This window comes from Anguilla rostrata, chromosome 4 (assembly GCF_018555375.3).
Source record: "Anguilla rostrata isolate EN2019 chromosome 4, ASM1855537v3, whole genome shotgun sequence".
In the NCBI taxonomy this organism is placed as follows: Eukaryota; Metazoa; Chordata; class Actinopteri; order Anguilliformes; family Anguillidae; genus Anguilla; species Anguilla rostrata.
This window is the reverse complement of record NC_057936.1, coordinates 45,310,040-45,327,130: the sequence shown is the minus strand read 5'-3', so window position 1 is coordinate 45,327,130 and position 17,091 is coordinate 45,310,040. Positions and strand designations below refer to the sequence as shown.

The 17,091-nt window shown below is 42.0% G+C and overlaps 1 protein-coding gene across 1 annotated transcript in view; it reads right to left on the bottom strand.

Annotated features, from left to right (window-relative positions):
- Window positions 1-17,021, bottom strand: part of LOC135253438 (glypican-1-like) — a 101,899-nt gene extending 84,878 nt beyond the window's left edge. Inside the window, exon 1 of the mRNA XM_064332724.1 lies at window positions 16,184-17,021. Coding sequence (XP_064188794.1) covers window positions 16,184-16,337 — 154 coding nt within the window. The 5' untranslated portion in view covers window positions 16,338-17,021. The remainder of the gene's footprint in view (window positions 1-16,183) is intronic.
- Window positions 17,022-17,091: the final 70 nt, after the last annotated feature.

Genomic DNA, 17,091 nt, shown 5'->3' with positions numbered 1-17,091 from the left:
TCTTCATTGTAATTTATTTATTTTTTTTTTTTTTTAATGTAAAACCATTGGGATGCTTGATAAGGGCTGTCCCAGTGCCAGTGCCTGCTGCTAACTGTGCAGCTCTCTACTATTATCGGCTATTCTCCCTTCCAGGTTCCATCCTCTGGTTGCCTAATTTGTCTTCCCATTTTGCAAAAATTATGATTAATATTAAAAGCAGGAGACAAAAATATGACAGGAAATGTGAGTAAATTATTCAGAGCCCTCGGATTTGTGAAATCTCGTTGTCTTTTCACGCTGCAGACCAACTCACAGCTGCAATACCAGGGCATGGGGTAAAACCAGCACAGACGCAGTACAGACAGAGTCAGCTACAGACTCAGTACAGAGTGGAAGTGCAGACAGTACTACTGACAGCAGATCCAGTTCAAAAAGAACTGAATTCAGATCCAGTACAGACTGGACAGCTCTTGATTCAGTACAGACAGGTCTGAACTCAGATTCAGTACAGACAGAACCAGATATCACAGAACATTTCATGAAGTAAATTAAGGTCCAGAGGTTCGGTTTTGCCAAAGTTCTTGGGATTCAGTCTCTCTCTTCTGTACTAGCATTGGTTAACCAGTTCATGTCCCCACACCTAGTGTTAACTACGGACAGTAATCTACTCAAATCAGTTCATTTAAATTTTATTGCTACAGCATTTCTGTACAGAGACACTGTCACAAAGATGCTTTTCAGAGAAAACGAGAAAAGGCAAATTGGGCAAAAACAAGGCCTGAACCCCCAAAAAAGCAAGCAAGGTATAAAAAAAAACTTGCGAGTGAGAAGAAAAACACTCAGAAAGTGGTGAGAAAAAAATTCCCCAAAGGGAAGAAATCTCTTGAGGTAATCTCTTGAGATACTCCACTCTCCAGCCCATTGTAAGAGTAAAGATTGAGTAAACAGAACAGAAATGCAATGAGGGATGTATCAGAGCAAACAATCAAATGGGCTTGGCAGGTTAGAGTCTGGGGTATTAAACTAGCTGGGAAAATCTACTTTTAACCCTGCCTGGCAACATCTGAACGTGGTAGATTCTGACTGTAATGCGGAGTCTCTCTCCAGCCTGTCTTAAATCAAACTCAGTCAGTTGCACCACAGTAAACATTCAGTGGGCAGATGTGACAGTGGCTCTGTCACTCCATGGTCCAGTCAGGAGTTAAGCATCTATGAGCCACTTATTGACAGATCAGATCACACCATAAATCCAATTAACTGTACCTCCCTCCCCCTCTCCCTTCCTCTCCCTCTCCCTCTCTCTCTCATACTCTCTCTTTGTTCACAGTGATTGTTAAGGGTTTTCTTTCCACTTTTCTCGTTTCCTTTCTTTTTAGGCTGAGCACTAAGAGTGGAATAATATATTTGTGAAAAAAATGAATTAGTAGTGTTGCTTTTGTTTTTGAGTTGGCAGTTTCATAGCGGGGTGGTAGAATGGCATCTCATCCCAATGGGGGTGCGCCATCCCTCTCGCTCCGTAATGGAATCAGGTGTGTACCTGACGCTGGCTCTACCGTGGAAGACGTTTTGCTGGCAGTAGGAGAACAGGTCAGGTACGACAATATTGGTTTGACTTTGTGGATGAATATGGCGGTTGTTGTTTTTATGAAGGAAGAACATTTTGTAAATTGGTTGGCTGGAAGTGGGGTGCGGGTAAGTGAACTTTTTGTTCCTATTTTGCCACTTGTTTCACCCACAACAAAAGTTACCATTTCCAATGTTCCACCATTCATTACAAATAGCGATATAAAGCGTGAGCTCTTGCATTTTGGAAAGTTTGCAATAAAGACAATTTCGCTTGGATGGTAAAAACCATGCTCTTAAGCATGTGCTGTCCTTTCATCGGCATACGTTTATGTTTCTGGAATCGCCGGCATTAGATGTATCTTTTAGAGTGCTGCACAGGGGTAAGTCCTACATGACTTACAATTGTGGTGATATCGGGCATAAAAGACTTGCATATCCGCATAAAACTCAGCCCGAAGCGAGCACGGGGCATAGCTCTAACTCCGCAGAAGGAGGCCTGGGACTGGGGTAGGGGAGGCTCAGTTGGAGACTCAGACCGTGAATGGTGCAGGTAGTGCTGATGTGGTGGGGTCTCTGCAACCGGTTGCTTTAGACGCACCGAACAGCAAAACTATCAGTGAAAGTGAGGAACAAACTGAGGCACAGTCCACACAGCAGGTCCCCTCAGAAGGGATAAATGACATAGAGGCAAAGGCCATTCCAGAGACTAGGGCTGAACTAGTGACAAAAATTGATTTGCTGGTGTCGACAGATTTACCACTAGAGGTGAATACCGCTGACTGTGAAGAAATTAAAGATGATGACGCCTTTTCTGATATTTCGAGTATGTCTGAACTTTATTCTCAAATAACTGAAGAGCAGTTTTACTCGTTACAAGAGATTAATGATTATTTAGAGGAAACTTTTGGAAAAACAGTAGATACAGAATTTGTTCCCAACATAGATACGTTTGTAGCCTCTGTGGCAATAGGTCAGTAGGACTTGCTGCGCTGAGTACGAGAAAGCTTTTTCGACTTTTAAAAACTGTCCCTAAATTATGGAGGGGGAAAGCACCCATTACTAAAAAAAGAAAGTAACTGATGAAGTCACTGGGGGTTTTCTCTGCTTTTTGGTTTTACTCATTGTTCATTTTTTATTTTCGGCACCTACCTTCATACAGAGCTGTTGAAAATAGGCTCTTTAAATATCAATTAGGGTAAAAACAGGAATAAAAGAGCCATATTGAAGGAATTTATTATTAAATATTAACATCATTTTTTTTGCAGGAGACACATTCCGAAATTAACACTGAAGTAGATTGGGGCATTTGGTGGGAAGGACAGTATATTCTCAGCTATGGCTCAAACACTAGCGCAGGGGTAGCGGTACTTTTTGCTAAAGATCTTGGTGCGAAAATTGTGTCTTCACTAGAACTTGAAAAAGGGAGGGTTTTATTAGTGGAAGCAGAAATCAGGGTTTTTTTGTTTCTTTTCATAAATGTTTATGCATCAAATACAGGTTCAGATCACTTAATAGTCTTTCATAAAATAGGAAATACATTGGCACAGCAATGGTACAATTGTGTGGTAATGGGCGGTGACTGGAACTGTACAACAAATTCGCTATAGACAAGAAAGGAAAATAACCTTGCATACATTCTGGTGAAATGCTCTTTAGTATTATAAAGGAATATGACTTAGTGGATGGCAAAACAAAAACATGGAAACGAGACAACACACATGGATAAAAGTGTCAGATAACAGTGTCAGTGGTGCCAGACTAGACAGAATTTATGAGTAAAGCTCATAGCAATAGAGTTGTGAATACTTTTATTGTGCCAAATGGGATTTCTGATCATCATATGGTAGCCATTGATATAAACACATGTACACTATCTCGGCTTAGTTCCTATTGGCATTTTAATAGAAAATAACTGCTTGATCATTTATTTTGTGAGAAGTTTGGCAGTTTCTGGGGGGCTGGAGACTAAAAAAAGATCAGTTTGAAAACTTGAGTCAATGGTGGGAGGTGGGTAAGGCACAAATCAAGATATTTTGTCAAAATTATACATGTCAAACAACACAAAGGGCAAAGGAAGCTATTCAAAAGCTAGAGGAAGAGATTAAGGGCATTGAAAGAGAATTGATAAATCAAAATCTTCATGGTGTGAAAAAAGTGTTAGGCAATAAAAAACACAATTCGGGCCTCTTTCTGCAGGAGCAGGTGAAGGGGGCATCAATCAGGGCTCGGATATCCTTTTTTTAAATCTTGAGTGGAAGGCCGCACAAAAAAACTGATGTTCTTCCTTTGTCGCCCCAATGGAACATTGACAACTGACCCAACAGAAATGAGGCTGTGGCTTTTTATGCTGAACTCTATGGACTGGGTAACTGTGAAGTTGGGAGTACAGCTCAACTCTTACAGGGCCTACGGAAGCTGGATCAGGAAAATAAAAAGACTTTGGATATGGACATTAGCTTCAAGGAGCTTTCAGAGTCAGTTCAGCAACACTCTCCAGGACATGCACCAGGAGTGGATGGACTCCCTGCTGAATTTAAAGAATTTCTGGGGACTATTTGGAAGCGATTTCCATGAGGATATTAAGGAGTGTCTGCAGACTGGATCACTATTTTGTCGCTTCTCCAAAAAAAGGGGGACATAGGCTTACTAAAAAACTGGCGACCTGTCGCTTTTTTATGTCATGATTATGAGATATTTTAAAAGTGCTTAGCAAACAGACATGGATTATCTGGGTGGTCTCATTCATTAAGATCAGACGTACTGTGTTCCAGACAGGGTCAATTATGGACAACCTCTTCTTAATCAGGAATGTTATTGATTTTATTATGACAAACAACCAAAATCTTGGCATATTTTCTGTGGATCAAGAGCATTTGACCGGGTGGGGCATGAATATCTTTTTAATGTTTTATGAGCTTTCAGTTTTGGTGATAGGTTTGTTTCCTGGGTCAAACTGTTGTATGCCGAGGCATCAGTTATGATCAAAGTGGGGGGTGGGCTGAGCCGCCTGGTCCCCCTATTAAGAGGCATCAGGCAGCTATACAGCCTTGCTATTGAACCTCCATTATGTAGATTCAGGACAGATTTAAATGGCGTTACAATCACAGGAGATCCTGATAGGGCAAAATGTAAGATATCTGCTTATGCAGATGATGTGACTGTTTTTATTACAGGGAAGGAAGACATTGAGATGTTGAAAAAGAATTTGATTTTATATGAGCAAGCCTCCTCAGCCAAAGTTAACTGAACTAAAAGTGAAGGATTAATCATGGGTGAACAGGCAACAGAGGGAATAAAGGCCCTGGGCATTTTTTTGGCACTGAAAATTTTAACCCCTTAGCGCACATGCCAAATCTGGCCATGCCAATCCTTGCCCATTTAGGGGGTGCCCTATTTAAAGCTTTATAACTCCAGATGTGAACACCACAGGGACTTGAAAAATAGCTTAAATGAAGCAAGACATTTGTACCATTTACAATACTAACTAGTTTATATTCATACTTTTGGAAGAAATAAAGTGCAACAAATGCAATTGTCTAGGCAAAAAATCAAAAATGAATTTGCTCTTTTTCAGTTTGCAATATTTCATATATACAGCAGGTTAAACTATACATGTCCTGGATCAAAAACTCCTTTGACCACAATTTCATAAAATCTAAGGGTGGATATATATAACTACAAAAGATCTATGAAGCAAAAACTAAGCAGTGTACCCAGTGTCTCCAAATCTATCCAAAATGTCTAAATTATGCATTGCTTGAAATCACAACATATTCACATATTTCACTGCAAATCAACTGTTTTGACTCAAGAAACTTACTGTTGCATCATTTTCAAGTGGAAATTACAAGCTTTCCATCAGTACAGTGGTCTAAAATATCTAGGGGTCCAGAAACATATCAAAAATCTCTCCAAAAATGAATAAAATGCCTTTTGTCCATTGTAAAGCCTATAAATGAGCCCCTTACGAAGGTTCAAGATCAAACATTGATATCAGATTTAAAAATGCAAAAACATTGTCAAACAATGTGGTACAGTAACTAAATGTGTAATAATTAACTCTCGTTTGTATTTCTGTACTAAGGCTATCAAAAGTGCCATGACATTGAGTTTGAATATTAGCTTTTGTAATTAGAGTTTGAATATATTCGAATATCATTTGCCTATAATTCACAAAAATAAGCTGCTTATTGTCGGGCGAAATATGCACGTGATGCTCCCTCTAAACTGGCCTACGCGTTATTTTCCACAAGCGGGCAGTAGAATAGAGGACATCGGTGAACTTTAATACTAGGTTACTACATCTGGGGCCTCATTTATAAAACGTATTTTAGATCAACTGTGTGGCGCGTGCGTAGAAAATCACGTCAAAGTAGTGATTTATAAAATTTCAACATGACTCGATTTGACCGTGGAAACGGTCGTGGCTGTACGTCAGGTCTTCACTTGACGTATGCACGCAAGTTCATTTTATAAATGAGCCCCCTGCACTATAGCCTAATGCACAAATGAATAAAGCACTTTCTTGTGGATGTAATTTGCCACAAAATTGGCATTTAATAATCATAGGGAAATGATTGTTTATAGGAAATCGCTGTTAATTTCTTAACACAGAAACTATTCAAACGGCTAATACCTGTAGCCTAAAACAACATAAATTACTTACTCTGTTTAGTTTTTAACTTCTTTCATCATCCAATTTTATCAAAATCTTCAGAAAAGAAAGGAAACATAGCCTGCCATGGGAACATTACTTAAATTGTTAGCTGACCAGATCTGTTGAACGAATTGAAAAAAGAGACTGGCTCGCGAGGCTAGCTGACCAGTAACGTTAGGTGTCTATGGAGCTGAAAGTATCGCCGGAGGTTATTGGCAAGGAAAACCAGACGACCCACTTGCTCTGGGTCCAGGGCAGAACATTTTTTGTTGACAGAGGAAGTAACGTTAGCACAGGAAATGAACTTTGAGTGCATGAACACGATTCGCCGCATGAAATTAAAGCCTGCGTGTTAATTACAATACACGGGATCCAAAACTAATACTCGAATGCTCAAATTTAGGTTCGAACTTTAAAAAAAGAAAGATTTTCAAATAGTTTTCGAACTTCAAATATTTTTTGACAGCCCTATTCTGTACTCAACAGTATGTAATGTTTTCTTGTATGGGGATGGAACGACATGAAGACAATATTCAACCGTCCACCACGTTTTGGCAATGTTCCAATTCTCCCATCATAAGTGCAGTAATACTTACATAGTGATGATGAAATCTTATCTGTGTTCAGAAGATAGAGACAGAGACAGTAAATCAATGGTGCAGTTCTCTCGGCTTCTGTCTTACTCCAGAAAACGATGTCAGCTACGTCTATCAGCAAACATATGGCTTAGCTATGCTCAGAAGTAAATAATAATATTTTCCAAGAAATTCTGAAAAATCGTTGATAGCGTTTCGTGTCTTTTACTGCTACCACAGAGTGAATGCATAAATGAATGCGATGATGAGAAAACTTTCGGTTATGCTGGGCTATATAATGCTATTCCAAAAGTAAAATTAGACATGTTATACATCGTTAGAAAGCTTATACTGTCACCTACTGAATACATGAATTGTCAATCAAGCCAGACTGTACTAAAATGGGCGACAATGCCGTAAACAATACGTGTGGTATTATGCACAGCTATTTTGAATGTACCCAGACATCACAAATGCGCGAAATATATTTCATAAACGGATTGTCCACGACAATATATGACCACTCAGTTGTCATGTATCGTCTAATAATGAAACTAAAACAAAGCGTTTCTGTTTTCAACTCATACTTTGGTTGCGGGAGCAATGAATGTCTGAGTTCAACAATTGCGTTCAACACTGGCGTGCCAACCACTAGGGATGTGCACTGAGAGGTTAAACAGAAGAATTGGGAAGGTGGGCGCCAGAGAAAATAGTGGCCAAGTTGTCTAAATGGAATTGGCTATTACCACAGCGCTCCTACAGGGGACGGGTCTTGATTTTGAACAGCCGGGCTGCCTCAATAATGTGGCATAGACTAATGGTCTTGGATCCACCTGATGATTTATTTAATCAAATCCAAAGAAGGCTGGTGAATTTTTTGGCTGGTGAACTGGACGTATGCACCTGTTCTGCATTTGCCGGTCCAGGAAGGAGGGCAGAGCCTGGTGTATGTCAGAAGTCGGATCTTCCGACCGCAGGTAGCACAGAGACTCCTCTACCGAGTAGACCTGACATGGACCAAGATGGCATGTGCTATTCTGCGGAAGGTGGAGAATTTGGGATACGACCGGCAGCTTTTTGTAATGAATCTTCAGGAGCTTGTGCTCACAGGACTTTATTCTTATTACTCTTCAATGCTGCAGGCTTGGAATTGGGTCCTCACCAGGGAAAGAGACATTTCTCAGTCAGGGGAATGGATTTTTGAAGAACCATTCTTTCACAATCCACTGATCCAAACCAAAATATTATACTCAGTGAGCGTGCAAGCCTGCATGGTGAAGAAAAGATCCACCAAACTGGCCTACCTAAGAGTCAGGGAGGGTTGGAGATCATCAGAAGACCTTCAGGGGTGACAGGTATACGGTTTTCTCGGCTGGCTCACAGAGTAATTGAAGAGGTCAAAGCAGCTCTGCCTGGCAACTTCAGACAGGCTCTGGAAAAACAGCTCAGTCAGTGCCCAAGGAGTAAGTTGTATTGTCCACCATTCAATGTTTTTGCTGCCGTGGGGGATGCGCAAGAAGACGATGCCATGAAGAACCTCTCTTTCCAAACTCCAGAGTTGGGGAACTTTAAAGACATCAAAAAGAAGGCCTTATATGTCACCTTTACTAAGGTAGCTCACTTGAACTCTTTAAAGGACCTGAAAGCCTCAAGGTGGTCAGAGTTGTTTGGACCAGATTTTCTTTCAGAGGGGAGGCCGGCAGGTCCTGTATAAACCTCCCATAGAGAAGCATACAGCTGACCTACAGTGAAAAGTTTTTCACGGGGCCATAGCTGTGAACAGACACGTGACACACCTGAGCCTGGCAGTGGGGAGGGAGTGCTCATTCTGTGGTCAGGAAGAGACTTTAGATCATCTCCTCCTGCGCTGTGACCACTTGAGGGGTCTTTTTAATTTGTTAACCCATTCGTTTCATGGGTTGGGTGAGGGTTTTTCTTTGAAATCCCTCATTGGGGGTCCGAAGTACAGTGTCCTTAATAAAGAGAAGGATTGTATTTTGAATTATGTGTCTGGCTTAGCTAAACTGTGCATTTGGAAAACCAGGAAAGACAACCTTCTTGAGGCTAGTTCCACTGAAGGGTTTGATGACAGCACGCTTAAAGATTGAATTTGTGTATAGGACTAATGATATACCAGTGTTCAGCGCAACATAGTGTGTGGGGCGGGTTCTGTGCCAAGTCTGTGATGATGGGCAGTTGGCAGTTCAAGTTTTTTATGGTCTTCTTTAAATTTGTACGTGTCAAGCAATGCTTATGATTTTTGTTTGTTGTGACATACAAAAGAAAAAGACTGGGTTGTATTGACTGAGTATTGCAGTTGAAGTTAAGCCATTACTGATGCAACGTTAATGGAACAATAAAGGTTTTATTAAAACTTAAAAACTCTCTTATTCCCTCTCTCTCTCTACTACAGGTGGTGTAATACAGGCCATTCTCTGGTCTCTGGACCACACATTCAAGGTTATTTCTATCAGGTGGCTCTGATGACGAAGTCACCTTGAACAAACCATGGCAAGGTCAGTTGTCTCGCTGCGGTCCTGTCATGCGCCATGAGTGTACATGCACTGACTGTCATCATGGTGTGATTGAGAGAGCAAGCAAAGAGAGAGAGGGGGGAGAGAGAAAGAGAGAGATCAGTTAAGCGAGCGGTTTTCACCCTAAGCGTTTATTTTTAAACCTACAGCCACTAGCAACAGATGGCTATGCACCTAGTAAAACTTCCCCCATCTACCTGCAACCGCATCAATAATCTTTCACACTGAAGGGCAGAGATGGCTTCCTGACTCATATCCTCCAGTGAGGCAGCCAGGGGAGTGTGACCTTGTTTCCTGTCTCACCCCGCCGCACACTAGCTGAGACCCTGGGAACTCCAGTCCAGCAGAACTGCAGAAAAACCGGGGGCGCACTGACACCCCAACATCAGACGACCAAAATGGTGCAAAAGAGGAGGTGAAAAAAAAAAGGGAAAGAGAAAAAGAAATGCCTTTCCCTCAACAGTCTAACTCAAACTTTAGGACTCCCTATTTTTCCTTTAAAATAAAAAACTAACTACACTACCTAATAACTGAGTAATGTATTAGCCTAACTGTGTTAACCCCCCCTTGCCACACACGCACACGCACACACACACAAACATGTACATGCACACGCACACATACACACTGTAGGTACCACGGACTACAAAAAACACAAAACTACAAAGTCCACCTCCAAGGGACTCATTTAACCACGCCCCCTACCACAGCCTTCCTGTTACAGTATTGGCTTACTGTAAATTTGAAACGCGCAACCTTTAATAAAACGGAGGTTGCCGCTGTTTCACCCTCTCTGTTCCATTTTCCTCTCCCCGGACTCGCCACCCTTCTCCCGTTACCCTCTCATGTGAGTCCACGCCAGGAAGAGTTTGCAACGCCTGCAATGGAGCAAGGCGCGTACACCCTCGGCTACCGGCTGCGGGAGGAACCCCGAAGCGCTGCTACATGATTAGCGGTGGTCGAAGAACCAGGAGAGCCATGCACGACGGACGATCCTGCAGAGCAAGCCCCACGAGGCAAGTGGCCTGCGACAAGGATCAAGCTGCCTGTCTTGGAACTGGGGAAAAGGGCTAATGGCTTCCACTTCTCACGACAACTCCCATAGACTTCACACTGGAAACCAGGAAGCAATCCAACAACAAACTCAAAGCAAAGGACTCAAGTAAGGCTGTAACTCTGTGCATAGTATAATCAGCAACGGACTGAATGTAGTAATATGTATGACTAAATGTACATGATGATGCTAACAGTTATCGTGTTTAATGAATAATGCACACCAATAGCTGTTCAGTTACCCTGTATCTGTTTGGTACACTTCATGCACCATTGGTTAATCACTACTTCCAGATAGTTTCAAACCCCGCTCCATCTTAGATCCTTTCTTCTCCTGGAATGCATGTCTGCAGTTCACAACTCCACACATAGGAGAACACCCAACACTCCTCACACTCATACACACATGCACACACGACACCCACACACACGTGCACTCACATAGTCTATTGTACCTCATTGTAGTGAATTGTGCTTTGTATTCAATAAACTTTATTATATTTTCAAGGCTGTCTGTATTTTTATTGCACTTGTGTTGAATTGTGTCAGCCGCTGCTAATCAAAAGAACTTAGTAGATTACCTTCACCTCTAAATCATTTATATTAATTTAGTATTAGCTGAATGTATGATATTATGATTTGGTTAAGGCTGACAATGAATGTGTCATTTTAATAATAATAAATTTTATTATTAATTTAAATTTCCAATTTATAGTTTGTATACTTAATTTTGAGACTGATTAATATATGTTGGCCCCACCTGTGAGGATATACAGTAGGTGTATATCTTCTATATGTTGGTGCCCCACTATGAGCAGTAGCGGCATGTCCCTTACAACACGCACACACACACACACACACTAACCAGTGCAGAATGCAGCTGCATGCAGCCTCCAGAACTACATCAAACGTAATGTGGTCCTTTTCATCAACTTGGGGGCACACCAATATATCTCAATTAGTACGTGAGCTCCTCAACTATTCTTCCAGTTAGCGCCCATCAATTTTCAGGAGCAAATGCTTTAAAATGGGAGCACTGTAGAACTCTGCTGTTTAACCGCTCCTGTAGGCCCAAACACAAGTGCACTTTAGTGGTCGATGTTAAAGGGCAGAGATAACACCGCTCTTTGGTTAGGACAGCAGGACAGCAGTCCATTCTGGTTTAAACAGCAAACATGTATGCACTCAAGCCATGTCCCGCCTAAGAGAGATGGCTAAGTCAAGTACAGCCAGAGGTGGACAAAGTAGTCAAAGAGAAACAATGGGTCTACATTTCACCACCCCTGACACACACACACGCAGTGAAAGCTACCCTTCCCAACACGAGAGAGGTTAACGTGGCTTTCGTGCGGTGTCTGGTGTTCAAACTGACCTCTGCGTTCCCTCTGCACAATGGAGAAAGCCGATCCTCTTTGTGGAGGAGCACCTAAGGAAACCGTACACAGCCTGTAGCCCACAGTGGTGCAGAAACAAAGAGGAATCTGCTCACGCTGGGACTGTGAGGGCATCACAAGCCAAAGGGAAAAGTAGTTTATGATTGACAGGCGGCAGCCACAAACCCCCCGCCCCACCCACCCAAGTGCTACATTACTGCCGATTTCCACATTTTTCCCTTCATTTGTTACTGTCACTGAAACAGTGAAACAGGAATGACCATAAAATTCCAATTCTCATTCCTCTAAAACCACAAGTGCCCAAGAATTATGGGTAATGAAAAACTATTCATTGAAACCCAGTTCTTTTTTCTATCTCACTGCTGTCTGCATGAATAAAATATGATGGAATCCTTCAATGATTTACCAGTGCCATTTCAAAGGTGTCCACAGCAGCAGTGTGGCCAGAAACATTCATACAGTTGGGCCAGAATAGAACTAGGTGGGTCAGAACTACCTGGGTGGACATTCATCATTGGGTGCTGTGATTCAGCCAGGATAAATGGAGTGAGCCAGGATACTATTTAGGTGGCTGTGGCCCACCCTGGCCTACACAACCCTATGCCGGTGGCCCACTGTCCCACTGAATTCAGTGACCCCCATCCCCCCCACACACACACAGTTTTCTGCATCTTAAATTCACAGTCTCCAGGTTTCTCTGCAGGACAATTATATAGGCTAGTTCTATGAGTGCAAATCAGAGCACCTCTCTGCCACTGTAACATCCTAACACACACAGTGGTTCAGGATGGTGAAGCATCTGCGGGAGAGGTACAATCGCAGGGAAGTGCAAGTACATATGTACGTCTGAGTGTCTGTGTATGTGTGTGCATGTGTGTGCGTTATGCGTGTGTGTGTGTGTATAAATGTGTGTATCTCACCCAACAGGTGACACATTCAGAGCTTGGGGGCTGTCCCAGAGATCTGCTTCAGCACTAACCCAAGCTATTGATCCTGGTGGCTAATAAAAAGTGGCTCCCGCCTGAAGGGTTTATGCAGGATTGAGATGGCGATTGAGTGGCTGGAACTCTCACACAGGGTAGGGCTCCCCATCCCACTGGTGTTACGAATGCGGCTCTTCCAGCATTGAATGTTTTCCTCTTGCACATGGTGGAGGGGCCGTTTTAATAATTAAGATCCAGCAGCCTGCAGCAACCACTGCTTGGCACTACAGTTTTGAAGATGCCACCTGGAGACAAAAGGGGTAAGAAAAGCGCCCCATAGTCTCAAATTTTTTTGAAACGCTGATTATTTGTGCTAAATTAATGATTTTCCGAATATACAGGATATTTAGAATTTCATACTCTTCAGGCTCCAAAGAACAGCTCAGACAGAGAGGACTGTTCAGCGGGTAGAGAAAATCTTCCACATGTTTTGTTAAGTAGGGAGAAAAGATGTTTATTGAAGCGGATGTTTACATTGATAGAGCTTAATGTGTAGTGTTACAGTACAGTAGTGTTTCCTGCCATTAATCTCACGTTTGCCTTTGCAATATTTATAAATGGAAGGGGAAATTTTTAGGGCTGCCCCCTAATAGTCAACCAAACCGTTAGTCGATGAGAAGAGTCTTAGTCGACCAAGTTTTCATTGGTCAGTTAGTCGCAGGGGGAAAAAAAACAAACCTCAAATTCCATTCAGGAGCAGCGCCTTGTCGTTAAAAAGTTATTAGACTATGTCGGGCAGGAAATCATCCAAAGTGTGGGATCATTTTGAGCATGTAAAGGATGACCCCAAGAAGGTGACATGCAAACTCTGCATGCAAAGATGTGTTTGCAACATAGGTGTTTTTTACTCTCTGTCTCGTAGCTTTAGTTCGGTCCCTGGAGTCCGGTTTGCTGGCGGACGTCCACTCGCCATGTAGGCTACAAAGCATTCGCGTGCTTAACGCGGTAGTAGAACGAATTGAAAACGCTGTAATCTTCTGCATGAAAATATTTTTTCAATTTAGTTTTTTAACAAAAGGCTGTTTTTTATTAGCATTTGTTTTATAAGTTATTGTGTTGGTGTTACAAGTTCATAAGTTCTGTGATATTATACCATGTTGAAATAAATTAACAAAATGTTCGGTCTCCTTGCTGGTTGTTCTGACACATTCTGACACCTGAGAAGTGGAAGAATGGCCGCAGAGGAAAGACATGTCATTGGCTATCTTTTGCTTTGTCTGTAATAGCATTATAGCCAAGAGCCAATCAAATGAGAGGTCATCAATACAGGGATGCAATGCACATCACATCATGACACAACACCTGGGCTCTCCTCCCTCACCGATATACCATGAGAGAGTGTCTATGTATATCTGAAAAGCTGCTAGTGGGAGGCAAAAGAGTGTGTTGCCATGACTGGGAGCAAAGTGCCTTGACATTTCAAAGGGATTTATCCTTTGTTGTAGCTTAGGTATTTTTTTTTTTAATTCAGAACAAGACCAAACAGACAGGTCTACTGTTTGAGTGCATCACTAGGTCCCAGTCCAGGAGTTTGGAGATTCAGCAGGTATTGTACAGTAATAGATGCCTTTGGACCTCATACCTCATAATGTAAAGTCTGATGGTTAAACCTACTCAGTTCTATAAGCTACTGTAACCACAGAAACTGACCTACAGTGAATAGGTCAGAGAGAACAAAAAACAGACAAGCTCAAGCCTCCGGGAAGCGACACTCAAAAACACAGCAGTATATCAGTGCAATAACAGAGACGGTGACAGCTGGACTCCCACAGTTCATTTAGAGGCAAAAAAATATGAGTGCGTACGCGATGAACACAGCTCAGCTCACTGCGATCAGGATGAGGTTCAGTGGATTTTAACAGCTGAATATCATCCATGTGTTTGGGATCCAGACAATGAACAGACACGCTTCTAACCAAGTACATTTTTTACAGCTCTCTATTGTATCAAGACCAGCAACAGTTTAGTCTTCCCAGACACCAACATAATTGACGCCACGCCAGATCTATCGGATCCAAACAGATCTAATCGGGCGATGAGTGTCAGAGGTGGAATGAACACAAGACATGTTTGGATGGTGAACGCTCCCAATACACACTTTCTTGTGCTTGATGGAGAAAAAATTAGGGGAAAATGTTTCTCGTGAACTTACTGCAGAGCAATGAGAGAGTGCAAACGGCTTTCGTGCAAACAATCGATGCTGCGCTTTCGTCTGTCCAAAAAAGGAATGAATAACATAACGCAGGAGAGGCACAGGCCAATTGGCAGCACGAGAGACAGCAATAAGCCAGCGGCCAGATGGAGAATGACAGTGGCCTGTTTGGAGAGAAGGAGGGGCTGGGTGGAAGTGCCACAGACAGATGTAAAAGATAACGCTGTTACACGGAGAGACAAAAAACAAGCGATCTGTGTGTCTCTGCCACAGCAAGTATGATATGAGTCATCCAACTGTGACAGAAAATGCAGAGAGAGAAGAGTCTCAGTGGATAATTATATCTTTCTGCTTCACACTGCCAATTATATCAAAAAAGAATATTATTATAATTATTATTACTAGTAGTATTTATAATAATGATGATTATAATTATTATTATGATGATTATTAGTATGATTACTGCAATAAATAACAATAATAGTAATACCAGCAATAATAATAATAATAATGATAAAAGGAATTATGATTTTGTCATAATGCTTCTTGCTTTTGAACTGTTCACCACCTCTACAATGATTTGTACAATCATTTAGAATATTTCTGTCGAACCAATGATGATTTCTGTTGAATGAGACGCGCGTTCTATTATACCTGACCAAAATCACTTTATTGTACAAAGCAAGCCGCTCTTGCTTAGCCGTTTTAGAGTTGCAGTACAGGTGTCTGTTTTTTTTAGTTTTATACCCCCCTATGTTACATTACTCATACGGAATAATCATGTATTTTTTAAGAGGTGAATTGTGTTGCAGTCCCAAACCGTGTGCTGTTCGCCTCTGTCAGACTGCAAATAGGCTACAGACGGGAAAATCGAAAACTTACTCTTAACCATAACTACACGAACTTTATACTCCGCCTGTTCTCTGTTGCTCAGCTTTATTTGAAATTAGTTGCGCTCATAAATTACACTATAGCCTAAGAAAGCTAAACAGATGTTCAATAAAAAAAAATGTTCTTTGAATGACATATCCATAAATGCAATTGCACCAGGACATAGTTCGGCGATATCCAGAACCCTTCAGTTCACAAGACAATGACATGGTCCACTTTGAAATGTAAATCGATTGCGTACCATTCGCCTTACCCGTTGAACAATCTTATCTTTATTTGCCTGACGCGCAGTTAGTGTCGGGTATTACGACGCCTCAGGCAATAGACTAGCCTAGTATCACGTGCATTCTATATACATATTTACACTTGGGGCAAACATGATTAAATTGTACTTACCAGATATTTCAGTCTGTGGGACCCCGCTAAGGCTGAAGCCTTTGCCGCTGTAGAACTGCCTAACATCCGAGCAACTCCGTGGTTTGCTGCTGGTGTTGTCCCCAAAAACAGGAATAGCAAGGAAGCAAAAGAAAAATACCAACGGAAAATCCATACTGGCAGTCGGGCGAAAAGACCTCTACACTAAATCCAGTGCAAACAATTCAACAAAGTCTGAAAGAATACTCTCAGTTTCCTGCCTGTTGTAAGGTCCCGCACAGTCTTATAAGGTTGTTGCTGTACTTCATACAAAGCAAACACCAGCTAAACCAGAAAACCAAAAAAATCAAAACCGAAATGACCGTGTAAACCGGGACTGACAGAAAGAAGTCCAGTGATTTCAGTAATTGGTATGCTTCTCCAATAAAATTAAAACGAGTCAATCGACGAAGCCATTTCTGTTATGAATACAGGAGGCTACGTATGATTCCCGATAGCGCCAGCGTACTTTTATCTTTTTATCGAATCGTTTTGTTGAAGGTAGACGCAGGAAAACGACGTAAAATATGCCAACGCGTAATCCAAAAGACAGAAGGCAAAACAAAATAAACGTGGCAGCAGAGACAACTGCAAAAATAAACGAAGAGGTTTCAGGAAAAGACCGATGAAATGCAGAGACGCGGCGGTGGAGGTGCGTGTTGCTGGTACTAGAGCGCAAAGGGTTTTAGCAATTAGGAGCGCTCCGGGTCGGCTTTATTGTGGTGATGCTCTTGTGGAACTGCCCCGTGTAGCGGCAATGAGGAACGCACCACCTGCAGGGCATTGCGCGTCTGCTGCGGATCTTCCCCACAGGATGTTGCATCAAGCTAGCCGGCCGGCCAATCGAGATGGGATTTTTTTCCATGCACAGACAGGCCCCGATTGACTAT